Source organism: Pollachius pollachius (assembly GCF_949987615.1).
Source record: "Pollachius pollachius genome assembly, chromosome: 1".
Lineage (NCBI taxonomy): Eukaryota > Metazoa > Chordata > Actinopteri > Gadiformes > Gadidae > Pollachius > Pollachius pollachius.
In genome coordinates, this window is record NC_136934.1 from 42801163 (window position 1) to 42821017 (window position 19855).

Here is a 19855-nt window from a genome sequence, read left to right on the forward strand (position 1 = left end):
CTTTAGTTCTCGAACCTGTGTCCTTATTATTTCTGTAATATCATAGTTTAATTTTCTTTGTTTTATATTTCCTGGGGTGTAATTCCCCAGGTGGCGTTGTCGGTCCCTCTTTAGTTATTCCCCCCTTCCCCCGTTCATATTGACTTTTACACTGAGCCCCGCCACACATGGAAAGATATCACAAATAAAAATTGAATGTAGCCTAGTATTTGCCACGATCAGATAGACAGGTAGGCTATATGCCCTATCTTTTTTTTTCTTTTTTTTTAAGCAAATCGGTAGATAGGATACTGGTTACCTGTTGGATCGAATCTTAAAGATAGGCAGTATATTAAACATAATGAGCGGCTACCATTGATCAAGAATAACAAAACCTGTTAATGACTGGAACGGGTCGCTCCAAGTCAGCGCTATTGATAAGAGGGAGGAAGGATCGTTCAGTTACATACGTTTAGCGGTGAGAGAATAGAAAGAGAGGGGCGGGACTTTCGATAGATAAATGTTTCGGATATTGCTTTTCACATTTTCTTCAAGACTCAATACCTATTCTTGTCATTGTAATTTTTCATTTTATTCTCATCCGGGACTGTTAATTTACGTACGAAATAAGAGACAGGAAATATCGTTGCGGTAGACCGGGATAACGCCAGAATTCACGGTCCTCTCTCTATTGCTACCGTGAAGGCTGAAGACAAGCTCTCCCAGCCAGGCTTGGCATGTGACTGACACGCCCACCTCAACACATCCAGGAAGTAGTTCATCAGCAACAACACCACAGGATCAGAAGGGCGAGAACCCCTAGATCGGATTTATTTTAAGACCACTGTTATTTAACGTTTACCCTGCTCGATTGAATGACGAATATGAATCATTCGCACAAAAATAGTGTCGCCATGTCGGTGTTCTTCACAGCAGTTTTGTTCGTTTTCATCGGCCAGACGGAATGCCAAACGGACGTTAACGTCACACCTCCAGCGAAGCGTAAGCACCAACTTTTATACTTGTGCTAGTACTACACTAGTCATACTACTAATATTCACAATTCTACCACTACTACTTTATAAACTTTGTTTGCCACATGCAGTCCTTGCATTTCTGTAGAACTTGTTTCAAGGCATACTGTCTTTAAAATGCGTCACAATGCGATCAGCCATCAAATTCGACTGGGGAAAGTAGAAGTATTCGTTATTTCATTTGGCACAAATGTCAACCACAGTAAGTCTCTACATATTCATTTCATTTTCCCAGCGTGTTCTGCATCCACAACATGCGACTCCTGTGTCCAGTCATCCAAGGTAAGGCTCAGAGGACCTTCTGGTTCATAACATTGTGTGGCTGTATGGAGATCATAACGAAGATCACTATCAAAATCACTTTGGTTATTGACATGTTTTTTGCTTTCTGCGTAGTGTTTATGGTGTTACACCAACGCCACCTGTACGGAGTACCCCGTGAGCCACCTGCTCCCTTCCTCAGCGGAATGCAAGCTGTCCGAGGCGCGCTGGGGAGTATGTTGGGGTGGGTGCTGCGTCTACTGGGACGCACACGCACAAGCACATGCACCAGCTTGTGGTCAAATGGTCACTATGCATTTATCCATTTATGTTAGTGTCATCATGACATTATTTGGGGAGGAGCTTCCCAAACATCACTTCTTCGAGTTTACTGAAATGTGTTTTTGTGTTAACACGAGAGAAACGTACTTTGCTCTCGTCTTCTTATTTAAAGATTTTTCACGTGCACTGGGACGCGCGCACACGCACACACACACACACACACACACACACACACACACACCACACACACACGTTAGATATGTTATTTTCTCCTTTGTGTTCTTACTTTAATCAAAGCATAGGTTTATAAGACTCACTTCCTGTCTCTAGGCACCAGTAATATCAAACATAAGTTATAGGTTTGTGTTTGGTGGATTTTCCAAAAATAACCCCAACTTTCCAACATGCAAATATGTGCTAGAGCAGTCTGGTGTCTTAAGTTTCGTTTAACAGTTTAGTTTCATTATCGCAAATGCAGTAGGTGTAGTTGCGCTACATTGACACTGGGTGGCAGCATTGCTTCATCGGTCAACTGCAACTTGCGTTTGTGCTTCGCCAGAGCTATTTTTGAGGCAACCCATAATTTTATTCTTCAGCATTTTTTTATATTTCATTAATAGGTGTTAATAAGAATGTTTCGTTTTCTGCCTTATGTGTGAAACACAATCTGTCACATTATGCACTCAGTATGTTTTCTAGCAATTGTCAAAATATTTCCTTGACATTATTGGGTTCCAGATGACACGGGGAAGATGTTCACTATGCGTCTGTCTTGTTTTTTCTGTCACAGTGAACTTTGAGGTCCTGATTATCGCCATGGCAATGCTGGCAGGGAGCATCCTAATCACCATTTCTGTATGCTGCTGTTGGTGCTGCTACTGTAGGAGATGTCGTTCAGGGTAAGACTAAACAGAAAGTGACATAAACTGGCTGCTGCTGTTACCCAAAGGAAAAAAAGTGATGGTTAAACTACCCTTTTATAGCGCTTTGAAGAAAACCGTAAAATGGAACCACCAGGGAAATGCTTATTAATACAAAGCATCAAAATACAGCATCGAGTGTACTGCAGTGTAGCATCAAAACTCCTTCTCTGGACAAGATACAATTGTCATGTGTCTGGGGATTTGTGTGATGCTCTTATTATGCAGAAACCAAGGCGTCAGTCAGATGTCAAAAGTATATAAATAAATACGTGGGGGATTCACAAAGTCAATCAACTGCATTCTGGCTTGACACCCGACTGTCACTCTCGCAAGTATGATTATCCATTTGAAAAGGCCAAGAGCTTTTTTTGATAAAGCACAACAATTCTTTTTTCTTTACTTGAAAGGTAAAATATGTTTCATTTGTGTCCTGAAAGCCATGCATTCCCTTTCCTCTTAGGGCACGACTTAGATACATAAAGGAGTTTCTAAAGCTTATTCTAAAGCCCACACATAGTTCCCAGTCAATTACTGGGATAACCTTTTAGGCACCGATTCACTCATGCAGCTCCATTGTGGAACGTTTCTGTTTTGCACAGCTCACACATGGCATAGTAATGTTGGAATAGATGGGCCAAGGGGCAGTCCAGGAGATGAAAGTAAAACGTATAGAATCTGGATAGAGCAGACTGAGAAGAGCTCCCTTATTTCAGAATTCATCCTGTTTTGTTTGAAGATAAAGTTGCAGATTCAAACATGTCATCAGCAAAGTCTTTTGATTGGTAAGCCCGCTGCAGGTGAAAGCATCTTTCGTCAGATGGACATTTCCGTTTATGTGCCTCTTCTAGTAATGTTACTGCTTTATTACAACACAGCCGTTCTGGCAGTGATTTGGAAATGTCACTAGTTCTGAGCAGGCTGTGTGTGTGTGTGTTTCCAGGCCAGACCGAGATGAGGAACAGTTCACCAGGAGGAGAGAGGAGATCAGACAGCGTGCTGAAGAGCGGTGAGAGGAACCAGTCCAACATTAGTGTTATCTTTTACATTTACATTTAGGGCATTTAGCAGACGCTTTTATCCAAAGCGACTTACAATAAGTGCATTTGTTACAATAAGTACATTTGTCATAAGAAGTGAAACAATATATCGCTGTCGGTACAGTAAAGATGTTCATAGAACCAAGTGCAAGTATTACAATCGCTAGGCTAACCCATTCCCCGTGTAAAGCAACGATAGCAGCTACTGTAGATGCTACACAATTAAGTGTAGCATCTTTTCTGTTTCCTTTTGATTTACAAGCCACGTCTAACGATGTAACCGCACTCAGCATCCTGCAAACGGCCTACCTATACTATACCATAGTATACTATAGAAAGGACACTTTGTTCTTGTTTTGGGAATTCAAGGGCGCAACTGACTGACTCGCAAATCTTACAAAATCGCCCAATATTCTTGAGCTCAGGTAACTGGCGCTTATGTCTTCGTCCACGCATCGGTCGTGAAAACGTTCACTTAAGAGAGTGGTGTGTGAGGTTTCGCCATCCTAGGACAGCAAATTTGCTCTTCGTCTAATGTTCTCCCGGCGCCCTGACTGAATGTGAGCCTTGGATTCTTCTCTTTTCGTCCTGGTTCTCTCCACGGTGTCTCCTAGCTCATCCTCTCAGCATAGCCTGCTGATAGGCTGTTAAATGTATGCGTTCATGCAGAAAGAAAGTTGGGCCAACTGCGGCTTATCATCACTCGCAGGGCTGCAGCGAAAGCTCAAGCGTCCCTTTGCTCGTGTACGAGCGAGAGACGGGGAACGTGTCTGGGGTTTATGTCTGCCTGAGCCAGACTTCACTTGGGCCCCTGTGCACGGCTGAGCCATCAGAGCCCCAGTGTTAGTATCAGTGCACTGACCTACATACACAGTGTCTTTCCTGCAAAACGGACACCCAGGCACGAGGAGCGGATCCTGGGATCAGTGTAGGCAGGGCCTGGGAGACATCTCTGGTGGAGAGGCAGCGCGGAGGAGCCAGGCGGCAGCCCAGGTCCAGCTGGACTCCAAGCGTCTGGAGGGGAAATGACGACAGTCACCACGCATACAACCACACACACTCTGATCACGTCTCCAACCCCTCGACTGCCGCTGAACCAAATCTGCTGTTCCCCCTTCAATCTATCCTAGAGATGAACAGGTTTATTTTTCAGCTTTATATTCACCGAGGACGGTCTGACTGTTGTGAGATTTGGTAAAGATGGGGAGAGAGAGAGGGAGGGACTGAGTTCTGGGTGTTATGAAGATGGGGAACTTGACTTTCTTGACATGCTGAAATGTTGAGTCAACTTGAACTGTGATTGCCTTTTAAGCCACGTTTAGCATGTCGATTTTGCTCCCTCCGACCAGAAGCATACTTAATCTCTTCCAAATCCCTCATCCACTCTTCCTCTGTCTTCCCCACTTGTTGCCAATATCTGTGGCTATGTTTTAGGGGCTGGTGAGGGGGGAGGGGGGTTGTGAGGCTGGAGCAGGGTGCAGATGGCAGGTGGCCCCATCTCGTCTCTCTGTTGCCCTGATTGCTCACAGATCACAACCTGGCAACAAAGTCCCCGCCTGATTTACGCCTACCCTTTGTGTGAAGATGGAGTGGATTTAACGCCCCCTGGAAGTCAAAGGCACAGGGAAAACAGCTTGGCAGATCCTTTGTATTCCCCCAGAACAGGCAGTGTGCAGGGCTGACGAACGGGTGCTGTTACACTCACTGTGCGAAGCACGGCCACTTTCACTGTCAATTAGCCATGTACATTATGGGATGTAAACAATGACATGAAGTCGATACCCAGGGACCCTAAACACACGTTGCAGGATTTTGCTTCTTGTGTGTGTTTTTTATCCCCATGATGTGTCAGCAGTTTTTAGGGTGTTTTTTTTCTTTGTTTTATTTTTAAAGTGGTAGCTCCTAAGCTTATACCATATGGGGACTATTTTTACATTTTTAACACGCTTCCTCTTGCTGTTTCTAGGACCGGGGAGAGAAAGAACCGGCACGACGATATCAGGAGGAAGTATGGTATGTCTCCTCCAAACACACACACACCTCTCTTTGAACCTCAGTTTAGCATAAATGCACATTGTTCCTTATTTCGTCTTGCATTCCAACTGCGTAGTTGTTCACTATTGTTGCTGTTTGGTAGCAGCAGAGAATTATTCAGCGTTGCCAGAAGCACAGAGAACAGAAGGGTAACGCCAACTCCATGTGAACAAATCTATTGGATGGCGATTCATCTTTGCTTTGTGTCAGGCTATATTACCTCCTAATGATGTCTGCAGGTTTTCCCTTCTTGTTACCGGACCGAGAACATAAAAAGCAATTGATTATTTTTTTCTTCCTTGAAGCAGTCAATATAATGTATTTTTCCTTGGTGTCATTTATGCGTCTAGTTTTCACCCCTTGTATGAGGAACAGTATTTTGATTGCTCTGGACATGTGTCTCTACACAGTAAACAGACTGAGTTGTATACCTGAGGATGATGGCATTCTAGAAAGTCTCTGCAGGGTGTTATGTTTTCAGTCTGTTCAGCCAGAGAAGCTTACCCCCCCCCCACCCCCTCTAGAGGTTGAAAATGGTTCTTCCACCACATAGTCAGTATCCTGACACTGCATGTATCAAGTCCCTCAGCAAATAGCAGGCTAACTATAGAAGCCATCATCCCGATATTCATCAAGCGGTCTTCGACCTCTATAAACAAATACATTTTGTTCAAGCAAATCATTTTAAATCTAGTTCATACCAGCATTGACATCATATAAGCTATGTATTACCTTTTTAAGGTCAGCCATCATAGAACCCCATGCTCTTTATCGGTTCATCCCTTCGGCGACATTGTGCAGAAACAAACCGCCCCGATCCGTAGACATCTTGGGAGGTCATGGCCCGTCATTCGTCAAAAGGTTTGAATGACATGGACATAATTCGAAATGCCCAGACACAGAACGGCACGGGGAGGAATCTTTCCGTGCTCATGCACGGCAGTTGTGCACGGGTGCACGTACGGACACACACCCTGTCGTTCCGGTAAGCGAAGGTGAGATGTGCTACCTGGTTATGCGACGCTGACATTGTGTTCTGCTCGGAGGACGCGACAGAAGTGATGGATGACCGTTCAGTCTGAGCATCCTCCAGGGGAAGGCCTCGCGGTGCCACATACACTACACGAGTACATCGTTCTACGTCGCAACGCTTTACTATGTCCAAATATGTTGAGGTGGCCCGTGGCCTTCCTACTTTGTATGACTGAAGAAGAAAAAAGGGTGATATATTTTGATTATGTTTTTATTTTATTGTCACTATTAATCTGAATTCCCTCTCCGTCCTCCAGGTTTGATGGCCGATTCCAGCAGCAAGTACAGCAAGCTTGAGAATGAGTAAATCAATAGGATGGGAGAGTGGGACACACTCACATACATAAATATATGTATACACACACACATATACACACACACCAGGAAATGTTCTGACTGACCTTAAGTTCTTAATTTTAGCTTAACCATGATACAATTTCAAGAGTTATACAAAGACGTAATTTAAAGTAAAATCCTACTTTTGAACGTATTGTATTGACCAGACATAGATTGTCATTGTACATAATCTTAAAGATAAATGGAGTAGAAATACATTTTCTGTGTGCCTGAAGTGAAGCAGTATTAGCACTGATTGTATTTTGTTTTTAAACATTCTTTGTCTCTTTTCTTCTATTAGATGTTATGTTAAGCCTGTGTTCATATCTGTTGTCAGTTTCGGTGAAATTGCAGATAACGATACTTTATTCAAATGTTCAGCGATTCAGGAAGTGAACTGAATGTTCTGCAATCGGCCCTTCATGATTGGTTTGAATTATTAAGTGAAACCAAATAGAAATTCTGGGTGATTATCAGATCTGGCAAACCCCAAACTTAGACTAGAACAACAGCAATTCAAACATATATTGTTAAATATTCTTCTAAGTCTCTGTTTTGTTGTGCATATACAATAAAAGTGTATATTAAAACAACTGACGTAGTGAGATGTTGTCTGATTGTTCTGGAAGCCTAAGCAGTCAGCTGTCTGTGTGCTGTACTCTGGCAGAGGGAGATCATCTTCTGCTTCTGCGTCATCAGGCTAGACTCTTTGATGTTACCTTAGAGACCCGCCGCAAGAAGCTCTAGACATGTCATCAGGGTCTAACAGCCTCGTGATCTGTTCTCCTGCTCTGCAGTGATTACAGTAACGTTAGTGGTCAAATCTGTCAAATCACCAATAACCACTTCACACCATGTAGAAGACTCTTGATGCCCATTAGGTTTAGCTTATTAACGTTTAAGGTAAAGGATTGATCAGTAAGCCACTACAGAGAAACGTAAGTGCTTGTTATAGACGCATATGTTGAGTAGAGTCGAGTGATGGAGGAAATCAAACAGAAGACAATATAACTCAATAATATGATCAATTTAAACCAATGGTTAAAGAAAAAAGGTAGAAAACGGAGCGCAAATTAGCATTCATGTCCATCAGGCACCAGTGCCACACAGTACTTTGTGTGGACTGGTGGCTCCAGGTGTTGAATCTGTGTAAATGAGTGATGAGTCATTAACTCATCCACTACACTGAAGTCCAATTAAACGTAATGAGGCTGCACCCAATAACTAAACAATTTAACATTTCAGTAGTATTATGACATATGGTAAAAATCAACCACTATCAAAAGTATCATTGTTTTAGTAAACCTGCATCAAACAGTTGGTGTTGGCTATCAACCTGCAAAATTTATTTTATACTGTTGGATTAAAAAAGGGTCGTGGGGCAATTAAATTAATTGTTGGTTGATAACAATTGGCGAAGGAAAAGTGAGCAAATAGACCCAGATTCTGTAGATCAATATCTCTAATTGAATTTACCAGTGGCCATTAGTTTGTTGTCTTATACCACATCTGCTGATGTGATGTGATCGGAGATTTGATTTAAACAGTTCTGATTAAAACTCCTTCTTAGGCTTTGTCATTAAAGAACTTGAACGGTGTGGATGATATCGAAGGTTTTAATGTCAGTCAAGAAGGACGTTGGGGAGTTCAGCATTAGCAGACGGGGGTCACTGCCATCGATCTGTCTGCGCTGCAAGCTGCGCTCACATTAAAAACATTCCCTTCAGAATGAGGGGCGGGATCTTGGTTTGACCGACTTCGTTGATAGCGAATTAAACATCCCGTCCTCTTCTCCTCGACCAACAGGGAGATTCAAGGGCGGGTTGGGGTGTTTTTTTCTCTCTCACTGAAACCAGAGAGAGAATCCCAAAAATGACATCCAGATTGCGGTGGAGCAGGGACTGAGTGGGACAAAAACCCCGAAGAAAAACATTTTCAGTTTTCGGTGCAGAAACTAAGACGATCCGATTTTTAATGACGACAGCTCTGTTATAGGCTCTCTACCACTCTGCTTGGTGCATCGTCCGTTTAATGGAATAGAAATGTAGTTGGGATTCTAAACATATAGGGGGCATTCTTAAAAGGCGTTTTTGCATTCAAACCAATCCCCACGGATAGGAGTCTGGTCTGTGCGTGTGTTTAGGGGGTTTGGAAGACAACAACGTCGAAGCCCACAGTTTAAACCACTTCACCTTATATCCAGTGTTCGAGGAGCCGCTGCAGACGAGTCATCCAAATGTGCGATCTGATGCCAGCTTCCAAGCCTGCAGAAAAGATCGGCAAAATGAAAAAGTTGAGAAGAACTTTATCCGAGAGTTTCAGAAGCATTGGTAAGAACTGTCTTTATTTTTGCTTGAATTGCATGACTAAAATCTGTCTAAAAGATAACCTTGTTGCTGCGAGACACGTGAAGTCACAAAGCCATCGCCAATAGTGGTGGACTAGAATGAAAGTCATCTGAAAGAGCATGCCACATGCATATGCTGTTTATATATAGATTAAAGTTATGTTTATAAATCTATATAGATCTCCATCTATAGATCGATCTATCTATATATCGATTTAGATCTCCTGCATCTAGCTATCTATCTAGATCTCAGCTATATCTATCTCTATGCTCGGTCTATAGGCCTACATATTTCTATCGAACGATATAGGTCTGTATCTTCATTTCGTGTCGAGAGTATCCTATTTTTCTAAAATTAAATGCTAACAGAGGCAGCCTGTGTGGGATAAGATGAGAATTGCATTCAATTCAAATCTACAGTCCTGTCGATCCTGCGGTTGAAGAAAGATTGGCATTGACTTTTTCTCCCGGCTGCGCGGATTGGTCCTCTTTTCTCCCCTCTAAACCAACACAGCGCCTCTACTTTCACTCATCGATTGACCAGCATAAAGATTCTTTGTCCTTCTCGTCTCAAACACATATATATCTTAAGATATGCTATAGGCCTAGTTCCCCACTAGATTTTTGATCAAAGCCATACAATCAAAAGAAAAAAATAATGACTTGCAGGCACAAGGTTAATGACATTTCTATTTTAACAGTAGAATATAGGCTATCATTAAAATTAGCCTATGCCAACTTCAATTGAGTCTTTTGTAAAATCATCAATCAATCAACACACACACATTTCATTAACGTAATTGTCACTTCCTACTTTAAAAAACATCAGAAAAACTCTAAAACAGCCTGTTACCTAAGCCTTCTGCATCATGATGACCATCCTGGTTTTGGTAAGTGAAATACACTGTATTGTGCGGTGTGGCTGTCTTTTAAACGGCAGTGATCTGGTCATATGGCCACGGTGGGGAATTATTGTGACTGTGAAAGCATCTGGAGGGAATTTGCAATTTAATGGCCCAGCGAGTAGCCGGAGTCTGACTCCAAACACTTACTGTGACATGAAAAAGTCATTTAACCCCCCCCCCCTCCACCACCCCTACCCTCAAACCATCACCACCACACCCATCTCGCCAGCTCCACCCCCTCAATCCTCCTCCGGAGCCATCTGGGGTCCCCTTCGTTTGTTCGGATCAACGGCCCATTAAAACCAGGTTGAAATGATTAACCTTAAAACAGTGGCTTTGACAGGGAGGGGGCTGGCTGTATGCATTGTGTTTGTTATTGACCAAACCTTGTAGATGGGGGGGGGGGGGTAGCTGTCATGCGTCAGCGACTGTCAAGGTGGCGGCATCTCCCGGACAGAGTGGTTAGCCTTCAGTTATTGTTAAACGAGATGGATATTGCTTTCACAAAGCAATCACAGGACCCCCAGGAATTTCATGTGATGAAGGGGGTAAAGCTGCTCCGCTTAGAACCACATCGCTGTTATCGCTCTCCTGGTGCTCTTCTGGCTAACAAAGCCCGTCACGAAAGGTCACCGATACGGCCGCCATGTCTAATTCTTCTTCAATGTTTGCTGTCCAAAAATCCTGGCAAATCTCAGTGTAACAGTTACAAATTCGGAGCCATCACCGGTCTTCTCCTGCGTCTCCTAAGCCCACAGAATGTTCCCCCCACCAACCCCCTTCCCCCATGGCTTTAGGATGTTGCTCGTTCCTCAGAAGTTCCCTGTGTTTGCCAGGATATCTCTTACTTTCTCTCTTCTCTTTCTTCCCCCTGCAGCGTTCAAGAAAGAGGACAGCGGCTTTGACGAAGTAAGTTGGAAAAGTCCAAAGCTTTTTGTTTTGAGCTGTTGTTGAACCCTCCCCACCACCCACCCACCCACACCCGTCTCTCTCTGTCCTCGTCCATCGACTGAACCAATGGTATCGTGCGCAACAATTTGCGTGTAATCTATGTAATTAGTCAGCATGAGCTTTTAGGCAGCTGTTACGGGGATTGTCCCTGTTGTGGGGGATTTTTGCCTTTTGTGTGTGCAAACCCTGCTCTCTGTGGTGCGCATGGAATGTATTCATGTGAAGAGCATCATTTCTCCCTCTCATCTCGGGTGTCCCTCCAGGGCTCTGCTGCTGCTTTATGGGATCTGGTCTGCTGGTTCAGTGGGAGCCCAGGCAGTAAAACATACAAAAACGCAGTACAATATAGGAGAGCATTGAGGATGGTCTGCCGTCGGTTAATCGCTTCTCGTCTCTTTCTATATAGTAAATGGTATCTTTATTCTTGTGTTCGTCCCCATCTATCAGCAACGCAAACACACACGCTCTCTCTCTTATCCATCAACATACCTTTCTATCTCTCACGCCGTCTATCTGCTTTATTTTCCTCATCTTGATTTGCCCGTGCATAGGCTTTGACTAGATGAGCTACTCAATAGGGCCGAGTGAGTACTGGTATGTTAAATTTAATGTGTTGGCTGGGAATTTATGCTTGGTCAACCTTTTGAGTTTAAGTAACATTGATTTTTCTCCCCTGCCCATTTACACCCAGACTGGATAGACTTGTCTTGGATAGAGACGTGCATCTCTGTCCAAGGCATGGTCAGCTTCTTTCAGTCCCTAGACGCCTATGCGGTTCCATAAAAGAGCACTGCAGATGATTCGTGGCCTGTTGATTCTATGCCTGTTAAGCCAACTTGTCTTAAACAGATCCCAATTTTTTGAAAAGGATATTTGAAAGATGCACTAACAAAAGCTATAACAAAGGTATTCAAGTGCCCATGTGTGCTGTCTCAAAATGCAAAACATACTGTAGAGAGGTACATCTTCCCTAGTTTAATGTTGCTATTAGTGGTACTGCTCCTGGCTGCCCTCTGTCTCAACACACCTATTCCTTTAGGGACCAAGCTCTGTCCAAATTATGCAAATCTCACTTCACTTGCATTTAACTTCTAGTTCTGACCCTTTCTCATAATTCCATGTATTTATTTGACCAATCCGCGTACACAATGATACTGAATGGGAGCGTTGTATCACATCCAATTCAACAACAAAAACGGGCAACCGATTCATATTCATTTGATTCTATGCTCAAAGTCTCTCTCGTCTTCTTCTGGGGTACGGCGAGGGTTAGGGTTATTCTGTTTTCCCTCTCCGGCTCACGCTGTGCAGCCTCAGCCCTCTGCGGAGTCTGTGGTCGGAGCGCTCAGTGCGTTCAACATCATGCTATTAGATGTTTTATGGTTTTTCCAGAGGATCCTTGCATGGGAGTCATTGTCCGCTTGCTCACTAGCAGCCGCTCAGTGTAAATATCGTGAATGCCGATGCGTCTTTATCGGGACTCTTTGACGGCTCTCTTGTGATTTGTGAGACAGGGAGATGGTCGTCCCCCTCCTTCTTTTTTGGTTCTTGATGTTGTTCTGGAACGAGGAATGCACGATAAAAACCTCATGAAGTAGATCTCTCACAAGAAATGAGTGCCACGGGAATTAGCCTTGGCTATTGGCTATAAATGGGCTCTGCTGCCGAGGAAGAATGTAAAGAATTTAGTGTAGGAAAAAATCTGTTTCCTGCAGGGATGAAGAGGGAATTAGATTTCACTGGCTTGGAGCTATACCATGAACATGACCGATGAAGATTTGTTCATGTGTGTGTGTGGGTGGGTAGGTGGGTGAGTGTGAGACAAACGTAAAGTTTAATAATAATTTAGACAAGAAATGTAGATAGAATCTAGAGAGTCTCTGAGACATGGATTGCGTGTTTCAATCTAAACATTTTAATTTATCTAAATTAAATCTTTTGAATTGAATTTGGCCTGTTTCAGCAACACACATGCTCATTATTTAGTGTCCTACAATAAGGCCTATCTAATTGTTTCACAAGCATCGTAAATCCGTTAAGTGACTGGAGATATCAATGTTCTTGGATGAATTAGGCAAAATTGGTTTAATTAAATAATTTGATATCAGACATTTTGACTAGGTCTAGCAGGGGAATCAAATCGGCCTTATAGACTTTATTGTAGCTGGAAGGCATACTGCGTAGGCCTACTGCTCCACACTGTGACGTTTCACATGTTCTCTTCGGACACAGAAACCACATTCCTAACTATGAGGGCTCCGGTTGTTGAGTTGCTATTGCACAATTGTTGGAGAAAATGAGAACTGCGCAAGTCATACTCAAAACCACAACAACAAAAGTGGTCAGGCAGACTTCCCTTGCATCACAGTGCTTATTTGATGTGGCACTGCTTCCAAAGCTTTCCCAAAAACCCTCCCACTGTGATATAGAAGGTTGTTAATACCAAAAGCAAATAAATCCTCTTTCGGACTGTCCTATCTTTCACCCCTTTTCTGTCACTCCAAAGTATCCCATCGGTCCATTACCCCTGTTCTCCGCCCCTCTCTTCTCTCCCTCTTTCCTCTCGCTCCTTCTGCCCTCTCTTCCTATCGTCTTTTCTCTCCTCCTGTCCTTCTCCTTCTCTTCTCTCTCCCTCTGTCCTCTCTCTTTATCATCTCTTGTCTTCTTCTGTTCTCTTCCTTTGTCCTCTCCTTCTCTCTCTCTCTCTCTCTCTCGCTCTCGCTCTCGCGATTGTCTCCTTTCTCCCCCTGTCCTCTCACTCTACTTTCTCCTCTCCTTCTGTCCTTTCCCTCTATTGTCTCCCCTCTCTCTCTGTCCTCTCCTTCTCTCCCTTCCCTCTGTCCTCTCTCTCTATTTCCCCCCCTCTATCCCACTGTCCTCTTTCCCTCTATCTTCTCCCCTCTCCCTCTGTACTCTCCTTCTATCCCTTCCCTCGCTCCTCTCTACTTCACTCTGTCCTCTCCTTTCCCCTCTCTCCCTCTGTCCTCTCCTTCCTCCCTCCTCCTCTGTCTTCTCCTTCCTATGTCTTCTTCTTCCTCTGCCTTCCCTTTGTCCTCTCTCTTTACTTCCCCCTCTATCCCTCTGTCCTCTCCTTCTCTCCCTTCCCTCTGTCTTCTCCTCCCTCCCTCTCGCTCTATCCTCTCTCTCTATCGTCTCCCCTCTCCCTCTGTCCTCTCCTTCCTCCCCTGTCCCTCTGTCCTTTCCCTCTCTCTGCCTCTGTCCTCTCTCCCTATATCTCCTCCTCTCTGCCTCTGTCCTCTCTCCCTATATCGTCCTCTGTACAGCACTGTGCTATTCCTCTGTCACCACTTCCCCTTCTTTCATCATTTAGCTGTTCCTCTTTTTTTCTCCCTCACTCCGTCTCTGTCTGCTTTCACTTTCTCTGGTGCCGACTTCCCCTCGCACATCCATCACTCTCGCTCTCTGCCTCACACACTCGGACGCACACAAACGCCCAAGACACTCACACACATGGTCCCGCAAACATGCAACGGCATTCGCACACACACACACACACACACACACACACACACACACACACACACACACACACACACACACACACACACACACACACACACACACACACACACACAGACCTTCACCTTGGTTATCCGGGTCTCCTGCTGCCATTGCTCTCTGTTTCATCTTGTCTCACTCTCTAGAGGCTCTGCTGTTGCTTCTGTCTGTCCGTCTGCACCCGCTTCCTATGTTATCACAAGAGTGGACTTTGTCAAGGTTTATCAGCCCCATAGCTATGGGTTAGTAGGGGCCTACATTTATATATTCATACACACTATGATTATTATATATTCATATGACAAGGGAGGAGTATGTGTCTCGGTGGGAGATGGTTCTACAGTCTAGCTATGTCTTTGTCAAATTACTGTCAGCATTGTTGTTGTTTGTTTACAGAAATCCATTTGAACATTTCTTTTTCATAAATTATTTAGCAGCGTTCTCTCTCTCTCTCCATCTTCTTCACTCTCTCTCTCTCTCTCTCTCTCTCTCTCTCCCACCTGCCTTTGTCTTTGTCACATTGGAACTTCATTATCTATTCTCAGCAGAATAGGACTCTGCTGTCTTGTATTACTTTTCATGCACGGATAATAAAAAAAACAAATGAAATGAACGTCTACTTCCATCACCTCGTGTCAGTGTGAAAGCTAACCACACGTGCCGCCCAAGGCACATACACATTGTGTCAGCAAAAGTAAACCACCACCATTGTGTGTGTCAAAATACAGACACCCACGGTTTTAAGCGGTGATGCTTTATCACAGGACGGACCTCCCAACCATAATTTCTGCTGTTGCACCTTAACTGAAAATGAAACTGCACATGAAAAGCAACACAGAGGATAAATCGAGAAATTATAATGAGGGGGTTTGTGGATGTACGTGCAAGTAGTCTTGCGATACCAGCGACTGACATTTCTAATAAGTCTTAGTGTCAATGTCTCTGTCATGCCAGTGACTCTAATGAATTTTAATTTACCGTCAACATTTGACAAGCAGCACAGACCCTCTTCCTTTTCATACCTCCATACACTGCTTACGTTGTTTGCCGCATGGGGGAATTCAATGTTCCACTGTCTTTCTCACTCGCTCGCCCGGTTTCCCTGTGTTTGTGCACGTGTGTGTGTGTGTGTGTGTGTGTGTGTGTGTGTGTGTGCAAGGGATAGTGTTGCCCACAAATGTTTAAGTGCACTAAGGCAATTATGTGTAGTGCCTGTTTCCTCTATCTTATAACCAGCTGTTTTCCAGCCTCTCCTCTCCACTCTGCAAGGTCAAAGCATGGCTCGCTGGAAGTGTGTGTCTGTGTGTGTTTGTGTTTGGTGCGAGGGGACTCCCATCGGAGACATTTGTATGCAAGGAAGGTAAAACACTAACAGTATTGATTTGTTTCGGTTGAAGTTCAATTTCGAAAGCTTATTTGGCAGTAAAAATAAATAAAGGTAATATTCCCAGTCGACGGAGAACGCTGATAATGTTCCTAGTAAAATAACAAAGGAAGGTTACTGATTACTAGTCTGGCTGTTTAGAACTTGACAACGTTACTGGTTTTAATGCAGCTCGGGGACATTGATGTCATCCCCTGACAGAAAATCAATAACCGCTGTCCCCTTGAGGGGGCGAGAGAGAGCGGACTAAGCAAAAATAAATAAAGGTAAAGGAACCCAAAGGAACAAATACATAAGGACCCATCAGACCGCAAACCTCACACATCAGCATCGGTAGAGTGTTTGGTTTTAAGAGGGAGACGTTGAGTCATCGCATCGCCACACATCTGTGGTTGATGTGTGTTTGTTAAGACCTTCCACCCATTACAATACCCATAAAGTGCAAGTTCCAGACACCCTACGACCGAATCGATGCGCGACACATATCGTCCCTGCCAGCGGTGCCTGATCCTCAGCCTTGCCTGGCTTATCATCTCTCCTCCACTGCCTTCTCGGTTTGACCACAAGAGACAGGGGGTGGCTCAAAGGGTCCCTGAAATCTTGATTACATTGTTGTCTTTTTAATTCACAATAACAGCGCAGAAAGGTTTACAATGTGACTTTGACAAGCTTTTAAACAGCTCTTTGATTAACTTGCTTTTATCGTGGTTTAATTAATTCCCAGGGACCGATTGCTGTCATGGCCTTTAGCGATTCAGTCCTGAGTTGCTGCTATTGGGTCCACAGCTTATTGTAACCTATTTCATCATGGACTCGTGTAGCCTGCAATGCCTTATATGTGGCATTCAGCCATTGGCATTATGTAACTAACTCTTCTATTCCAGCAGAGGAATCAGAATAGGTAAAATATAGTACAATTTATGCTTATGCTTTTACTTTTTGTTGTACTGTGACTCAAACTGTGAAAGGCCTGGTGGCTCATTCCTTTCTACTTCCTCCCGTCTTAACGTTACAATCCTGAGGAAATGCCTTTCCCTGAGGTTGCTCTCTCTCCTCTCAGTCACTTAGTGAATGAACTCATGCTCTGAAGTCACCCGGGTTTAATCAAAGCCAAGATTTCACACGCCCCGCCACAACGCCGCTTATAATGTTATTTCTTTGAAAGCTGCTTTGCCATGCTATCACATGCGGAAAATTACATATTTAAAAGCCACAGCAGCAGAAACAAGTGTAGAATGAGAAGGGCTCTCCTGGGTAGGATAGAGGAAGCCTCGTGAGAGGAGCTTGTCCATCCATTCTTGAGATGAGGCTGAAGCCTTCCATCCAGGCAGAATCTACTCCCTGGCCGGCTGCATTTTATTACGACTCCAGGGTGCACAACAGGGTTAGGTGGCTGTCTAATCCATACTAGTGATCCAATCAGGGGCGTGTAACATACCGCACATTTGATCATCCGTTGTGCGGGCGTGACCGCTCGCACCGCTAAGTTATTGCAGAATATTGAATACATAACAGTGTGACTGTGAACCCATCAACGGTGCATTTTAATTCTCGGTACAGAAAATACAATCCGTTTATTGCTTTTTGTTCATTTCAACCTGAGCGGAAAAAACAATTGACTTTGCCTTCATTTGAAATAAAAGGATTTTTTTAGTACGTGTTCAGAGAGTCTTTAGATAATAGTACACTGGCAAAACTAAAGGACTGTGAAACCCCCAGCCCCGGTGGTGCGGGTACCAGACCTTGATTGATTATACCATAGTTACTTTACAGTATAATGTATCACCCTGCTGCCTCCTGAGGGAGAAACCTCTACTTCTTCCTGTGTTTTGCGTCAAGCGACTACCAGTGTATCGTATATCTGAAAGAGTTTTGCTCTAGGGGTACAGGATCAATGCAATCTCTACCTACTCTACATTTGCGGGTGTCTCTTCTCCGCTCCCATGATGCACCCCGGCAAACTGCAACACAAGCCCAGCCTCCTCTCTGCAGACAGGTTGTTTTCTTTCTCCTAGTGTCTGGGAGGCATGTACCTCTTAATTGTTTGCCCAATTCCAAGCATAATTTACTAGGCTGGCTGAGTCAGCAGGCTGTGCCAGAGCATCCTCCCATAGCGTATGAAGCAGCCAGCCAGCCAGCCAGTCAGCAAGCAGCCAGAAACCATGCAGGCAGGCAGGCTCAAGGGGCTGGGTTAGACCACTGGTTCCCATGGTGTCTGTCCTCATACAGAGCCGCCCCTCCCCCAGCCCGACTCTGGCTCGGTCGCTGTCTGCCTGTACAATCACTTCAACATGTCCAGTCTTTCTGCCTCTCTTTGCACTCAGCTTGGCAGGGAATTTTGTGTGTGTCTTTGCGAGACGCCAGAGATGGAGAACAAGGGAGATTTGTAGCACAAATTGGAGTTCTGCATGACTCTGGTTCTGTCTTAGCATATAGGGCTCAGTAACTGTCACCTCTCTGAATGTTATGCCTGTTGTGCTCAGCCTGCGCACCCGCTGTCACTTTGCGCCTAAGCCTGCCTGCCTGGGTGACTGGCTGACTGACTGACTGACTGTCACAGCTCAAACTCTCGCCACCAGCAGTGTTTATGCTGTGTCTGTCAATCTGATCTGTGACAACTGGCTAATCAGAGAGAGAGAGAGAGAGAGAGAGAGAGAGAGAGAGAGAGAGAGAGAGAGAGAGAGAGAGAGAGAGAGAGAGAGAGAGAGAGAGAGAGAGAGAGAGAGAGAGAGAGAGAGAGAGAGAGAGAGAGAGAGAGAGAGAGAGAGAGAGAGAGAGAGAGAGAGTGCATGAGCACGAGCACGTGCGCGCCGCCAATTGCGATCCCTTCCCCGTCGGTGTGGTGCGACCTCACTAAATGAAGAGTCGGCATGCATGCGAGCGGCTCATCTCGCCCCGGCTTATTCAATCTGCGCAGGATGGCTCCAAATCGAAGTCGGCTGCTTACAGCTATTTATTTTTAGCTTGTTATGATTTGCCCTTCTCCCCGCGCATCGGAGGATTATTGTTATCTGTGGAAATTAGCAGGCCGGCCTCGGGCATCAGTCACGCAGGGCTCAGTTTCCCTGCCGCCCCTGGGAGGTAATCCTGGGAGTCGCGGTGTAGAATGTGTCCGGCGTTGAGCCCTCATGGTCAGCATGAGGCCCTGACAATCAGCCCCGGGGTCAGACAGATCGTCTGCTCCTAAACGCGCCGCAGCCTCATCTAGTCTTTAATTAACCCGCCGCTAATAGGCCACCAGGGGAGGCGTAATGGATTCGATATTGCTGAGGTATTAAAATGCAAATGTGGAAGAAGAGCTTTTCTGGCTTTCTCTGCGGCGAAGTGCATCGGCGATGATGTCGTCGTAAGACACGTCGCATCAATCACACTGAAGGCTACAGAGCCGCACCATATGCTCCGTTTTTTTTATTATTTATCTCTCCGGGGTAAGGCTATGAATTGGTTGCCAGTCATGCAGGTGGGAGTCATCTGGGGTAGGAGGGGCTGCCATTAAAGGTGGAGACGGCAGCGCACGAGACATGAGCAAAACAAAACACAATGTCGGATTTCTTTTTAAATCAGCAGATGTGGAGTCGACAGGTGATCCGGAGACGTATAAATCATCCATGCTAGGAAAATAAAATCTATTTCTTTACCGAATGCGACGGGCTCGTGTGTATCATCTCTGTGGTCGTCTCTGAATAACTCAACTAAGGCATTCAGGAGATTTTCAAATGTCAGAGTAAATGTTCCCTTTTTAATAAATGGCTTGACGAAAGACGGACTAAGAGCAGGGGAGGACAAAAAAAACCTCCTTGCTGACCTTTTGGGTTTCAGTAATATCACCCC

The 19855-nt window shown here is 44.6% G+C and overlaps 2 protein-coding genes across 2 annotated transcripts in view; both read left to right on the plus strand.

Annotated features, from left to right (window-relative positions):
- Positions 1-723: 723 nt before the first annotated feature.
- LOC307076111 (pituitary tumor-transforming gene 1 protein-interacting protein) lies at positions 724-7511 on the plus strand. Its single transcript, XM_079736989.1, has 7 exons — positions 724-981; positions 1249-1295; positions 1410-1518; positions 2347-2455; positions 3420-3485; positions 5483-5529; positions 6840-7511. Exons 1-7 carry the CDS (start codon positions 855-857, stop codon positions 6887-6889), a joined length of 555 nt encoding a protein of 184 aa, XP_079593115.1. The 5' UTR covers positions 724-854; the 3' UTR covers positions 6890-7511.
- Positions 7512-8836: 1325 nt separating this feature from the next.
- The window catches only part of cdk14 (cyclin dependent kinase 14), a 100662-nt gene continuing 89643 nt past the window's right edge, over positions 8837-19855 (plus strand). The window contains exons 1-2 of the mRNA XM_079729463.1: positions 8837-9248; positions 11048-11079. Of these exons, the coding sequence (XP_079585589.1) occupies positions 9155-9248; positions 11048-11079 (126 nt within the window). The 5' untranslated portion in view covers positions 8837-9154. The remainder of the gene's footprint in view (positions 9249-11047; positions 11080-19855) is intronic.

Bases quoted from the DNA above. Each gene is read 5' to 3' on its own strand.
- LOC307076111 (XM_079736989.1), top strand. From the start codon at position 855: ATGACGAATATGAATCATTCGCACAAAAATAGTGTCGCCATGTCGGTG. The intron at 982-1,248 runs GTAAGCACCAAC...TCATTTTCCCAG, and splicing joins CGTCACACCTCCAGCGAAGC to CGTGTTCTGCATCCACAACA. The intron at 1,519-2,346 runs GTGGGTGCTGCG...TTTCTGTCACAG, and splicing joins GCGCTGGGGAGTATGTTGGG to TGAACTTTGAGGTCCTGATT.